The sequence below is a fragment of the Saccopteryx bilineata genome, chromosome 3, assembly GCF_036850765.1.
Source record: "Saccopteryx bilineata isolate mSacBil1 chromosome 3, mSacBil1_pri_phased_curated, whole genome shotgun sequence".
Classification (NCBI taxonomy): domain Eukaryota; kingdom Metazoa; phylum Chordata; class Mammalia; order Chiroptera; family Emballonuridae; genus Saccopteryx; species Saccopteryx bilineata.
The window spans coordinates 27,554,531-27,569,655 of record NC_089492.1 but is presented as its reverse complement, the minus strand read 5'-3'; the positions used below and the strand labels follow the sequence as shown (position 1 = coordinate 27,569,655).

The window sequence follows — 15,125 nt, the reverse complement described above, 5'->3', positions numbered from 1 at the left end:
CCTTTCTAGAATCTATTTAACCTCCCTCCAGTAGTTCTGCCTCCTTCCAAAATAATATTGTAGTTGGATGATACAATTCAAACTCTCTTCTTATCCAAAGATCTCTCAACTGATTTAATAGTCATATGCACAGTGTGTTAGTGGAAAATAATTAAATCATTCCCATTACACACTAGTTGCCTGCTGATCAATACCTAGTGTTTAAATTGTGACTAAACTTCTTACTCACTTGTCATTTCACTCGTGATTCCCTTTTCCTTACCCCCTCTATTCCCTAAAATTTGAACTCCTTAAAGAAATAGATGAAACTTGGTATCTCACTGATTTTGTAAAACTCTAATTTCTTGTTTTTGTAGTATTATATGAATTATTTTTTAATTAAAAATGAAATGTTGTACCTTCATTCCTATGTATGTATATATGTATATATGTATGTGTTCCTTAATAAACATTTTTATAGTTGTTAAACTTAGAAATCAGCATATTTTCAAGTAAACTAAATATTTAGTTAAACCTCTTATTAGTAACAGTGCTTTACAGAATTCTAAAATGAATGTATTAAATCATATACTAGACTAGGCCCTGTCCAGTTGGCTCAGTGGTAGAGCCTCACTGGGTGTGTGGATGTCCCAGGTTTGATTCCCAGTCAGGGCACACAGGAGAAGCAACCATCTGCTTCTCCACCCCTCCCCTCCCACTTCTCTCTTTCTCTCTTCTCTTCTCCTCCTGCAGCCATGGCTCAATTGGAGCAAGTTGGCCCCAGGGTGCTGAGAATGGCTCCATGGCCTCAGCCTCAGATGCTAAAAAAAAAAAAAATAGCTCCCATTGCAACGGAGCAAGGACCCCAGATGGGCAAAGCATCACCCTTAGTGGGCTTGCCCAGTGGATCCTGGTCGTGGCATATGCAGGAATCTGTCTCTGCCTCCCCTCCTCTAAAATAAAAATAAATAAATTACTAGACTAAATAATATATTACAAACTCAGATGTTAAGAAAAGGAAAAATAAGCTATAGATACTGTGGTAAACTGCAGGAAATGTTCCCAGTAAAAATGTATTTCAATTCCTTTTTTTTTTCTGTAAGTGCTGAGTACACCTTACAAAGACCCACCTAATAAGCTTGTCTGTTGAGATACTTGTTATAAAAAATAATAGTAAATCTTTAAAAAGAGCATGTGTGTGGCGGCAAGATGGTGATGGAGTAGGCAGATGTGCCAACTTCCACCTCCCAGAACCAAAGTGGATTACAACCTAATTTTAAGAACAATCATCTGAAAAAAACAACTTTGGACTAAACTAAGAGGACTCTTTAACCAAGGATCACTGAAGAAGCCACACTGAGACTGACAGGAAAAGCAGAAATGCAGAGAGGGATGGCCAGCTCCCAGGAGCAAGTGGCAGCCTAAAGGGACTCATGTGGTGGGAGCAATACCAGCAAAGGGAAACAGGTCACCAGCCAAACAGAAGCTTTCCTGCTGCAGTCAGAGCAAAAAATCGCTTAGAAGCAGGGAGCCATCAGGGATATAGTATTGACTGCTAAGGTCTGAGCTGCATTGCCAACCCCACACTGCTGAGTGCTCAGTGGCGGCAGAATGCAGAAGTACGGTACCATCGGGAGGGGCAGAAGCTGGGGGCTGGCTGCAGCTGAGGCTCAGCGTGAGAGCAGTCCTGCCCGTGGCAGGAAAGCCAGGGGTGGCTGCAGTGGCAGAAGAGGCACACAAAAGCAGTCTGACCTGCAGCTGCGGGCCAGGCACATGAGAGCAGTCCTGCCTGCAGTCCTACCAGCAGGGGTAAGGTGAATGCTGGGGAACTGGCTGAGCCTTGCGGCTGGGTGCAGAAGCGCAGCCCCACCTACAGGGCCAAGGCTTGCAGCCCCAGTGCACCTATGGGAGCAGGGTGAAGGCTGGGGGCTGGCCAGGGCTGCAGCCCAAGCACATGAGCGCAGTCCTGCTCTTGGGTGGTGCGGAGGCCAGGCTGGCCATGGCTTGCAGCACAGGCACATGAACACAGTCTCGCTCACGGAGACGAGGCAGAAGCTGCAGCAACCACCACAGTGGGCCAGCACCAGCAATGCCCCTGCCCAAATGCCCGAGGCAGCGGCAGAGGGGGTGGTGGGCCTGCAGACAGACTACACCTAGGAACCACAGAGGCTACACCCATCGCACTCCTGTGGCCACACCCTTCTTATACACAGACAAAATTGGAAGGCAGAGAAATGCAACCCAAATGAATTAACAAGAGAAATCCCCAGAAAAAGATTTGAATGAGATAGAAATAACCAAATTACTGGATACAGAGTTTAAAATAATGATTATTAGGATGTTCAAAGATCTTAGAGCAACAATGGGTAGACATAATGAGCACCGAAATAAAGATATAGCAAGTATAAAAAAGGACATTGAAATAAAAAAGAATCAGTCAGAAATGACAAATACAATATCAGAAATGAAGACCACACTAGAAGGAATTAAAAGCAGGACAGATGAAGCTGAGGACTGAATCAGCAAGTTAGAGGACAAGATAAACAAAAGCACAGAAGCAGAGAAGCAAAAAAGAAAGTAGGCTCCAAAACTCTGAGGAAACTCTAAGAGGGCTCTGTGACAACATGAAGAGAAATATCAACTACATCATAGAGGTTCCTGAAAAAGAAGAGAAAGAACAAGGGATAGAGAATCTGATTAAGAAATCATAGCTGAAAACTTCCCTAAATTGATGAAGGGAAAAGTCACACAAGTTCAAGAAGCACAGAGGATGAACCCAAAAAGGCCAACACCAAGACACATCATAATTAAAATACAAAAATTAAGAAATTAAAAAAAAAATACTAAAAGCTGTAAGAGAAAAGCAGTCTATTACCAACAGAGGAGTCCCCATAGGGATGACATTTGACTTCTCAACAGAAACATTAGAGGCCAGAAGGGAATGGAAAGAAATATTCAAAGTAATACAAAACAAGAGCCTACAGCCAAGACTTCTCTATCCAGCAAGGCTATCGTTTAAAATTGAAGGAGAAATAAAAAGCTTCCCAAACAAAAAGAAACTCAAGGAATTCATTACAAACAAACCAATGCTACAAGAAATGTTAAGGGGCCTGCTGTAAACAAAACAAAGGGGGGAAATATCTAGTAAAAGAGGAATGTAGATTTAAAGAATAAAATGGCAATAAACAACTACATATCAATAATAACCTTATGTGTAAATGGATTAAATGCTCCAATCAAAAGACATAGAGTAGCTGCATGGATAAGAAAACAGGACCCATACATATGCTGTCTACAAGAGACACACTTCAAAACAAAAGATACACATAGACTGAAAGTAAAGGGATGGAAAAAAATATTTCATGCAAATAAAAATGGAAAAAAAGCTGGAGCATCAACATTTATATCAGACAAAATAGACTTTAAAACAAAGGCTATAGTAAGGGAAAAAGAAGGTCACCACATAATGATAAAGGGAGCAATCCAACAGCAAGATATAACCATTATAAATATCTATGCACCCAATATAGGAGTAACTAAATATATAAAGCAGATTTTGATCAGCATAAAGGGTGAGATCAACAGCAATACTATAATAGTAGGGGATTTTAATACCCCACTAACATCACTAGATAGATCCTCAAGAAAGAAAATTAACAAAGAAACATCAGACTTAAAGGACACACTAGAACTAGATCAACTGGATTTAATAGATAACTTCAGAACCTTTCACCCTAAAGCAGCAGAATATACATTCCTTTCCAGAACTCATGGTACATTCTCTAGGATAGACCACATGCTAGCACACAAAACAAGTCTCAACAAATTTAAGAAAACTGAAATCATATCAAGTATCTTCTCAGATCAGAATGGCATGAAACTAGAAATCAACTACAATAAAAAAAACTAAAAAACACTCAAATACTTGGAAACTAAATAGCATGTTATTAATTAATGAATGCGTTAACAATGAGATCAAGGAAGAAATGAAAAATTTTCTTGAATCAAATGAAAACAAACATACAACAACTCAAAATTTATGCCTGACCTGTGGTGGCAGAGTGGGATAAGGCTTCGACCTGGAACACTGAGGTCGCTGGTTCGAAACCTTGGGCTTGCATGGTCAGGGCACATGTGGGAGTTGATGCTTCCTGCTCTTCCCCCCTTCTCTCTCTATTTCTCTCTCTCTCACTCCTCTCTCTCTCTAAAAATCAATAAATAAAATACTTTAAAAAAAAAATTTATGAGACACAGCAAAAGCAGTCTTGAGAGGGAAGTTCATAGCACTTCAGGCATACCTTAAGAAGCTAGAAAAAACTCAAATAAACAATTTAACCCTGCATCTAAAAGAACTGGAAAAAGAATAGCAACTTAAACCCAGAGGAAGTAGAAGGATGGAAATAATAAAGATCAGAGCAGAAATAAATGACATAGAGGCTAAAATAACAATACAGAGGATCAATGAAACCAAGAGCTGGTTCTTTGAAAAGGTAAACAAGATCCATGAACCTTTAACCAGACTCACCAAGAAAAAAAGAGAGAGGACTCAAATAAATAAAATTAGAAATGAGAGAGGAGAAGTAACAACTGACATAGCAGAAATACAAAACATTGTAAAATACTATGAAGAACTGTATGCCAAAAAATTAGACAACCTAGGCAAAATAGACAATTCCTCTTAACATATAATCTTTCAAAAATCAATATAGAAGAATAAGAAAACCTAAACAGACCAATTTCATCAAATGAAATTAAAACAGTTATCAAAAAACTCCCAACAAACAAAAGTCCTGGGCCAGATGGCTTCACCAGAAAATTTTACCAAATATTCAAAGAACTAATTCCTATCCTTCTCAAGCTATTTCAAAAAATTCAAGAGGAGGGAAGACTTCCAAACTCCTTTTATGAGGTGAGCATAATACTGATTCCAAAAACAGGCAAAGATACTACAAAGAAAGAAAACTATAGACCAATATCCCTGATGAACTTAGATGCTAAAATTCTCAACAAAATATTAGCAAACCAGATCCAGCAATGAAAAAAATCATACATCATGATCAATGGGATTTACTCTAGGGAGACAGGGCTGGTACAATATCCATAAATCAGTCAATGTGATTCAACACATAAACAAAAGAAAGGATAAAAATCACATGATAATATCAATAGATATAGAAAAAGCATTTGATAAAATCCAGCACCCATTTATGATCAAAACTTTCAGCAAAGTGGGGATCCAGGAATCATACCTCAACATGATAAAGGCCATCTATGACAAACCCAAAGCCAACATCATAATCAATGGGCAAAAATTAAAAGAAATCCCCTTAAAATCAGGAACAAAGTAGGGGTGCCCTCTTTCACCACTCCTATTCAACATAGCTCTGGAAGTCCTAGCCACAACAATCAGACAAGAGATAAAAGGCATCCAAATTGAAAAAGAAGTAAAACTATCATTATTTGCTGATGATATGGTCTTGTACATAGAAAACCCTAAAGTCTCAGTCAAAAAACAACTGAACCTGATAAATGAATTCAGCAAGGTGGCAAGATATAAATCAATATTCAGAAATCAGTGGCATTTTTATACACCAACAATGAACTGTCTGAAAGAGAAATTAAGAAAACAATCCCCACCATGGACACCGTAGATATACAAAGAATTATTGTAGAATACTATGAAAAACTTTATGCCACTAAATTCAACAACCTAGAAGAAATGGATAAATTCCTAGAAAAATACAACCTTCCTAGACTGAGTCAAGAAGAAGCAGAAAGCCTAAACAGACCTATCAGTAGAGAAGAAATAGAAAAAACCATTAAAAACCTCCCCAAAAATAAAAGTCCAGGCCCTGACGGCTATACCAGCGAATTTTATCAAACATTCAAAGAAGACTTGGTTCCTATTCTACTCAAAGTCTTCCAAAAAATTGAAGAAGAAGCAATACTTCCAAACACATTTTATGAGGCCAACATAACCCTCATCCCAAAACCAGGCAAGGATGGCACAAAGAAAGAAAACTACAGACCAATATCTCTAATGAATACAGATGCTAAAATACTAAACAAAATACTAGCAAATCGAATACAACAACATATTAAAAAAATAATACATCATGATCAAGTGGGATTCATCCCAGAATCTCAAGGATGGTTCAACATACGTAAAACGGTTAACGTAATACACCATATCAACAAAACAAAGAATAAAAACCACATGATCTTATCAATAGATGCAGAAAAGGCTTTCGATAAAATACAACACAATTTTATGTTTAAGACTCTCAACAAAATGGGTATAGAAGGAAAATATCTCAACATGATAAAGGCCATATATGATAAACCATCAGCTAACATCATATTAAATGGCACTAAACTGAAGGCTTTCCCCCTTAAATCAGGAACAAGACAGGGTTGTCCACTCTCTCCACTCTTATTTAATGTGGTACTAGAGGTTCTCGCCACAGCAATCAGACAAGACAAAGAAATAAAAGGCATCCATATCGGAAAAGAAGAAGTAAAGGTATCACTTTTTGCAGATGATATGATCCTATACATCGAAAACCCCAAAGAATCCACAAAAAGACTACTAGAAACAATAAGCCAATACAGTAAGGTCGCAGGATACAAAATTAACATACAGAAGTCAATAGCCTTTCTATATGCCAACAATGAAACAACTGAGAAGGAACTCAAAAGAATAATCCCCTTCACGATTGCCACAAAAAAAATAAAATACTTAGGAATAAACATAACAAAGAATGTAAAGGACTTATATAATGAAAACTATAAACCATTGTTAAGGGAAATTGAAAAAGATATAATGAGATGGAAGAATATACCTTGTTCTTGGCTAGGAAGAATAAATATAACCAAGATGGCTATATTACCCAAAGCAATATACAAATTCAATGCAATTCCCATCAAACTTCCAATGACGTTTTTTAAAGAAATAGAGCAAAAAATCATCAGATTTATATGGAACTATAAAAAACCCCGAATAGCCAAAGCAATCCTAAAGAAAAAGAATGAAGCTGGGGGCATTACAATACCTGACTTCAAACTCTATTATAGGGCCACGGCAATCAAAACAGCATGGTATTGGCAGAAAAATAGACACTCAGACCAATGGAACAGAATAGAAAGTCCAGAAATAAAACCACATATATATAGTCAAATAATTTTTGATAAAGGGGCCAACAACACACAATGGAGAAAAGAAAGCCTCTTCAATAAATGGTGCTGGGAAAACTGGAAAGCCACATGCAAAAGAATGAAACTGGACTACAGTTTGTCCCCCTGTACAAAAATTAACTCAAAATGGATCAAAGATCTAAACATAAGACCTGAAACAATTAAGTACATAGAAGAAGACATAGGTACTCAACTCATGGACCTGGGTTTTAAAGAGCATTTTATGAATTTGACTCCAATGGCAAGAGAAGTGAAGGCAAAAATTAATGAATAGGACTACATCAGACTAAGAAGTTTTTGCTCAGCAAGAGAAACTGATAACAAAATAAACAGAAAGCCAACTAAATGGGAAATGATATTTTCAAACAACAGCTCAGATAAGGGCCTAATATCCAAAATATACAAAGAACTCATAAAACTCAACAACAAACAAACAAACAATCCCATAAAAAAATGGGAAGAGGATATGAACAGACACTTCTCCCAGGAAGAAATACAAATGGCCAACAGATATATGAAAAGATGCTCATCTTCTTTAGCTATTAGAGAAATGCAAATCAAAACAGCAATGAGATACCACCTCACACCTGTTCGATTAGCTATTATTAGCAAGACAGGTAATAGCAAATGTTGGAGAGGCTGTGGAGAAAAAGGAACCCTCATACACTGTTGGTGGGAATGTAAAGTAGTACAACCATTATGGAAGAAAGTATGGTGGTTCCTCAAAAAACTGAAAATAGAACTACCTTATGACCCAGCAATCCCTCTACTGGGTATATACCCCAAAAACTCAGAAACATTGATACGTAAAGACACATGCAGCCCCATGTTTATTGCAGCATTGTTCACAGTGGCCAGGACATGGAAACAACCAAAAAGCCCGTCAATAGATGACTGGATAAAGAAGATGTGGCACATATACACTATGGAATACTACTCAGCCATAAGAAATGATGACATCGGAACATTTACAGCAAAATGGTGGGATCTAGATAACATGATACGAAGCGAAATAAGTAAATCAGAAAAAACCAGGAACTGCATTATTCCATACGTAGGTGGGACATAAAAGTGAAACTAAGAGACATTGATAAGAGTGTGGTGGTTACGGGGGGGAGGGGGGAATGGGAGAGGGAAAGGGGGAGGGGGAGGGGCACAAAGAAAACAAGATAGAAGGTGACAGAGGACAATCTGACTTTGGGTGACGGGTATGCATCATAATTGAACGACAAGATACCCTGGTCTTGTTATCTTTAAATATATGTATCCTGATTTATTGATGTCACCCCATTAAAAAAATAAAATTATTTAATAAAAAAAAAAAAAAGAAAACAATCCCCTTCACTATTGCAACAACAAAAAAATAAAGTACCTAGGAGTATATTTAAACAAAGAGGTTAAAGACTTGTACTCAGAAAATTATAAAACATTGATAAAGGAAATCAAGGAAGATACAAAGAAGCGGAAGTATATACCGTGTTCATGGATAGAAAGAATAAACATCATTAAAATGTCTATACTACCCAAAGCAATCTATAAATTCAATGCAGTTCTTATTAAAATACCAATGGCATACTTCAAAGATATAGAACAAATATTCCAAAAATCTAAATGGAACCAAAAAGAACACAAATAGCCTCAACAATCCTGAAAAAGAATAAAGTGGGAGGTATCACACTTCCTGATATCAAGTTATACTACAAGGCCATCGTACTCAAAACAGCTTGGTACTGGCATAAGAACAGGCATACAGATCAATGGAACAGAAGAGAGAACCCAGAAATAAACCCACACCTATATGGACAATTGATATTTGACAAAGGAGGTAAGAGCATACAATGGAGTAAAGACAATCTCTTTAACAAATGATGTTGGGAAAATTGCACAGGTACTTGCAAAAAATGAAACTGGATCACCAACTTATAAAATTCACAAAAATAAACTCAAAACGGATGAAAGACTTAAATATAAGTCATGAAACTATAAACATGTTGGAAGAAAACATAGGCAGTAAACTCTCTAATATCTCTCATAATAATATTTTTTCTGATTTATCTCCATGGGCAAGTGAAATAAAGGACAGGATAAACAAATTGGACTAGATGAAACTAAAAAGGTTTTGCACAGCAAAAGACACCATTAACAATATAAAAAGACAAACCACACAATGGGAGAACATATTTCCAATACGTCTGATAATGGTTAATAAGCAAAATTTATAAAGAACCTGTAAAACTCAACATCAGGAAGGTAAACAATCCAATCAAAAAATGGGTAAAGAAATGAATAGACACTTCTCCAAAGAGGACATACAGATGGCCAATAGGCAGATGAGAAATGTTCAACATCATTAATCATTAGAGAAATGCAAATTAAAACCACAATGAGATACCACCTCACACCTGTCAGAATGGTGTTTATTAACAAAACAACACATAATAAGTGCTGGAGAGGATGTGGAGAAAAGGGAACTCTCCTGCACTGCTGGTGGGAATGCAGACTGGTGCAGCCACTGTAGAAAACAGTATGAAGATTCCTCAAAGAACTAAAAATGGAACTGCTCTTTGACCCAGCCATCCCACTTTGAGGAATATATCCTATGAATAGCAAATCACTGATTCAAAAAAAGATATGCACCCCCATATTTATTGCAGCATTGTTTACAACAGCCAAGATCTGGAAACCACCCAAGTGTCCGTCAGTGGACGAGTGTATTAAAAACTGTGGTACATATACACAATGGAATACTATGAGGCCATGAGGAAGAAGGAAATCTTACCTTTCGAGACAACATGGATGGACCTGGAAACTTATCATGCTAAGTGAAATAAGCCAGGCAGAGAAAGAAAAATATCATATGACCTCATCATTTGAGGAATCCAATGAACAATGTGAACTGAGCAATGGAACAGAGGCAGAGGCAGGATCAAAGAAACCAGAGGGAAAGCAGTCAGAGGAAAAGTAGAAGAGAAAATGGGATCAGAGAAAGGAAATAGATTAATGAAAATATATATACATAACACAGCATTACAGAGAACAGGACAGCAAGTCCTGGAGGGGAGGGAGGAAAGAACTGGGGGGGAGGGGCATGGGGGGTCAAGGGGAATAAGGGGGTGGGGGAGATATATTTGGTGAGACACTTGAATCGATGTAAACACAAATTAAAATCATAAATAAAAATAAAAAATAAATAAAAGAACTTGTTAAGAATAAAATATTTTGATCTAAAAAACACTAACCAAAAAAAGAGCATGTGTGTGCAATATATTTCTACACAAAAGATTAGTGTTCTTATCCCACCCCACTCAATTTTTTTAAGTTTCAGCTTTGACTATTTCTGTAGTATATTAACGATGTTCCTTTGATCTATCTATTTATTTATTTAGTCAAAAATTTCAACTTAGCTCCTCCTAAGTTGCATGAACAGTAAAAGGAGAGACAAAAGTGAACTGCTCACGTGCACATCTGTTCATGTCTGGGGCCCGGTGTCCGTAGTAGCCTGATGGGCAGGAGTGCAGACACTCTCCGTACTGGCGCATGCCTTCTCTTCGAAGAAAGAAGAACAACTTCTGTTGACATCGGCTGCACCCATTGTCCTTTGAACAAGACAAGCAACCCTTGCAAATGGGATTTGATACATAACTAGCTGTAAAAGAAAAAAAAAAGTATGTTTAAATATGAATGTGATTAGACTTCTGGTCAATATGACATGCTGTGAATACAACTATCTCTTGTTCTTTTATTTTAATCACATAGAAAATCTAAACAAAATATCCTCTGCAACCCTTGAGAAAAATGATCACTATACAGCCAAATTTAGAAACAAAGAGGAAATTTAGAGTCAGAGTTGAGGCCAGAATATCAAACTGAAGGGCTCGTGAAGATGGTATATCAGACACAGGTAGACCTCATGGCAGGGTCCTGAATCTAGAAATAGCTGTGTAGCCTGACTTGCAGTGGCGCAGTAGATTAAGCAGCGTGCTGGAATGCTGAGGTTGCCGGTTCGAAAGCCTGGTCAAGGCACATATGGGAGTTGATGCTTCCTGCACCTCCCCCCCCCCTTCTTTCTGTCTCTCTCTCTCCCCCCTCTCTAAAAAAATGAATAAATATTTTTTTTAAAAAAAAGTAAAGAAATAGTTACATAAAGAGCTGACACTTGGCTCTCTTTACATTCACTGGAGTTGTGAGGGCTGTCTGTCCATGAAATAAGCGTTAGAAACCCACTCCAACTGGCCAGAGAAGATGATTCCAACCCTGGATTAGGGGTATGAAGGAGGTGAGTGGAGGAGAGACAAAATATAACCCATGAGAAATAAGAATGCCACATCTGCCAGACATCCAAGAGTGGGATCCAAGCCTAAATTATCAATGTAATATGGAGTCCTTAGGTCAAAAGATTAGCATAAAAGCTTGTCCAAATCCAGGAAAATCTAACAAGGAAAAAAAATCTGAAACTACTCTAAATTTTTCGTAATCCTGAGAGCTCAGACTTTCATGGAAAACTACCTTAACATCAAAATGAACAAGTCACATGTACAGGCAAACCACTGTGAGGAAGAGTCGTCATCAGTCTCATCTAAAGAATCAGAAATGGCCTGACCTGTGGTGGTGCCATGGATAAAGCCACAAGTTGGAATGCTGAGGCTGCCAGTTCAAATCCCTGGGCTTGCCCAGTCAAGGGACATGCAAAAAGCAACAAGTTAATGCTTCCCGCTCCTCCCCCTTGCCTTTCTCTCTCTCTCTCTCTCTCTCTCTCTCTCTCTCTCTCTGAAATCAATAAATAAAATCTTTTTTAAAAAAGAATAATAACAGAGGAATCTAAAAAAGTGGGTTTAAATGAGTATCTTTAGAATGTCTGAAGAAATAAAATAAGGACTAGAAATCACATAAGAACAATATTATAAAAATAATGTGCAAAAAGTGAAAAAGAAATGAACACTCTAAACCTGACAAGTTAAAAGGTAAACTAGGAGAGAGGGAGTTAACTGGAAACTAGGTTTACAGAACTATAGTACAAAACAATATAAAGATGAAAATGTAAAAAGGGTAAGAAGCATGAAATAAAAAATTGAAGAAGTTCTAGTACATGATTATTAGGTGTTGCAGAACCAAATAAAAACAATGAGTAAGACATAATATTCGAAGTGAACATGGTTAATTCATTTCCAGAATTAAAGAAAGACATCAGCTCCTAAATGAAAAATTTAGAGACCTGAATAGATCAGTAAAAAGTTAGCATCTGAACACAGCATAATTATAACTAAAGAAGGAAGTCAAACTAGAGGGGCACAGCAGATGACCTAGAAAAGAACACAAATCTGACTTTCAGCAGACTTCTCAGAAACCATGTTAAGTAGCTGGGGAAAAGTTATCGAACCGTAGTTCTATAACCAATTAAATGATAGTTGGAAAATGAAGACAAAATATATTTTTAGACAAAATAAAGGCAAAGAACTTATTAATCAGAAACACTTACTTAAAGAACTAATAGACTATGTATGTATGTATGTATGTATGTATGTATGTGTGTGTATGTATGTATGTGTGTATGTGTGTATTGGGGAAAATAGAATGAAACCCAGAAGGAAGCAGAATGCAATAAAGAATAGTGATTAAACCACTTGAGAAATATGTTGTTATACCTATGAAAATATAAAAATAGTAATTTAAAAATGAGTAAGTCTCAGGATTTTAAAATAATTCATATTTTATATCCAACAGCAAAAACATGAGGCTTGAGGAAAGCCAAAGTTAAAGTATTTAAAGTTCCTGTATTATGAGTGAGGAAGATTAAATGCACCTGCTAAAACTCTCGATAGCAACTACAAAAAGAGTAATACATAACTTCTAAACCAGTGACAGCTAAAACAGATATACTGTAGTAACTGTATAAAATATGAGTGCTTTTCTCGCTCAGACCTATTTATGGCAACTCAGCTCTCACCCACATCTCTCTACTTCATTCTACCACTTATTGTTGAGTCAATTTCCCTGCTTTTATACTGATTGTAGGATTCTGTTATACCTTACTTTGATAATTATGACTTACAGAGTATTTTCACATAGATGACTGCAAATAAGCCTGTAATATATACGATTTACAATTTCCCCAGCCACCTCAAGAGGTTTTATTCTGATATTGCTATTGGTGTTTTGAGAAGGATGCAAGGAGTGAGCATGTAAGTTTGAGAGACTGGGATACAGTTTAACTTCTCTGTGTAAGGGTGGGGGGGCGTTAGGGAAAGGGGTGGGGAGGGTACAGAAAGCTGAGTGGGAGGAACAGAATTGGGGCTATGCAGTGGCTGTATGCTGGTTGAAATGGCTTTGGCAGAAGAGGTGGTCCCTGGGAAGAACCCAGCTCATTTTAATTTTTAAGGTTGTCTATGAACAGATCCCACCTTAAGCATGAGGACCCCATGGCATGATATTTGGAGAAGCAATTTATGACTCTTGTGAAAGAACAAGCCTTTAAATAGGAGCATGTCTAAGGGGAATTTGCTGGCTGCCTTCTGATCTTCAATTTAACTAAAGATTTGAAAAGGTAATACCCCAACTTAGTTCCTAAGTAAAAAGAGAATCTGGAAGGTTTACATACAGAGCAGTATGGTTTAAAGAGAAGGCTCTCTGTACCAGTCATCACAAACTGAAGCTGAAGCTATACTTACTTTCAGTTCAAAAGTTAAACCAAGTGTTCTTTATCACCCTAAATCACACTCTGTTGTAAAAAGTAGGGAAAAAAGAGAATTACAGAACTAAGAGAATCAACATAAATTAAAGGCTTTTTGCTTTTGTTCTGTTTTTATGTATCAGATGCCAACTTTCATCTTGGCCACAAAGATTTCAGAGTCAACAAATTATTCTCCATGTATTTTTAAAGGTATTATTAAAACCCTTGAACTCATTGTTCTATTTACTTGAATCTTGATTGGCTTAATGAAAACAAATTAGGGAATGCTTACCAGAGTCTATATCTTAGATATCTTTATCACCCTGCACATGAGGAATTCTCTTAAACAAAAGTGATGTGAGCCACACCTAACCTAAGTGTTCGTTCTTCCTTTCCTCCAACCTTCTTTAGTCATTAATAGTACTCCTTAATGCTGAAGGGCAAGGGCACATACAGTGTTTGCAATTTGAAGCTTCGTGCCCCAAACCTCAAACAGACTTTTAGTTTAATTAGCCAGTTTCCAGTGTCTACTAGCCTAGTAGCCTCTACCTTGTAAATCAATAGCTTAACAATTTAACCAAAGCTTCTCCATCTGTTATATGATGATTTCACCAATCTCTGTATCTAACATCAGGCAAAAAGAAACTTTTAAACATGACTAAAGTAATTTATTTTGTCAGGATCTTAATAAGTCAAATGGCTCTGCCTATTGCTTTGAGATTTAATTCAAGTATGCAGGTGAATAAACAGATCTTAATTCCCAGTGCTGAGGACCATGTTTATTTGCTCTCTCTGTAAGCTCCAACTTTTCCTACCCTAAAGCCTGCTGAGACCCAGAGCCTTATCACTCCAACTAAAACACTTTCCTAAAACTAGACCCACCTCAAACTCTAAAGATGAAATATATCACTTAGAACATGAAAAATCCTCAAAACAAAGTGTTAATGGTATTAACACAAATCCACACATATCTCAAAAAGAATATGTGGATATTAAAAAACAAAAAAAAAGCAAAAAAACAAGAAGACAAACCATGAGGCAGAAACCAGGCAACAATACCGATGTCACTAACAAGCACAATATATCAAGAGAGAAAAACAGCATAAGTAGAACTCTTTACTTTTGGTTCTAATTATTTGATTTGTGTTCCTTTTCAATTTTTTTTGCAACTTAAGTTTTGTTTTTAATGAATCTTGGTATTTTAAATTTGATCCTTTGTTAAATCAAATTTAGTTCTTCACATTTTATCCCATAGAGCATTTTGTGTAGGTGTTGAATGCCCATC

The 15,125-nt window shown here is 37.0% G+C and overlaps 1 protein-coding gene across 1 annotated transcript in view; it reads right to left on the bottom strand.

The window, feature by feature from the left end:
* Window positions 1–15,125, bottom strand: part of RSPO2 (R-spondin 2) — a 179,601-nt gene that overhangs the window by 82,552 nt on the left and 81,924 nt on the right. The window contains exon 3 of the mRNA XM_066264630.1: window positions 10,631–10,819. Within this exon, the coding sequence (XP_066120727.1) occupies window positions 10,631–10,819 (189 nt within the window). The remainder of the gene's footprint in view (window positions 1–10,630; window positions 10,820–15,125) is intronic.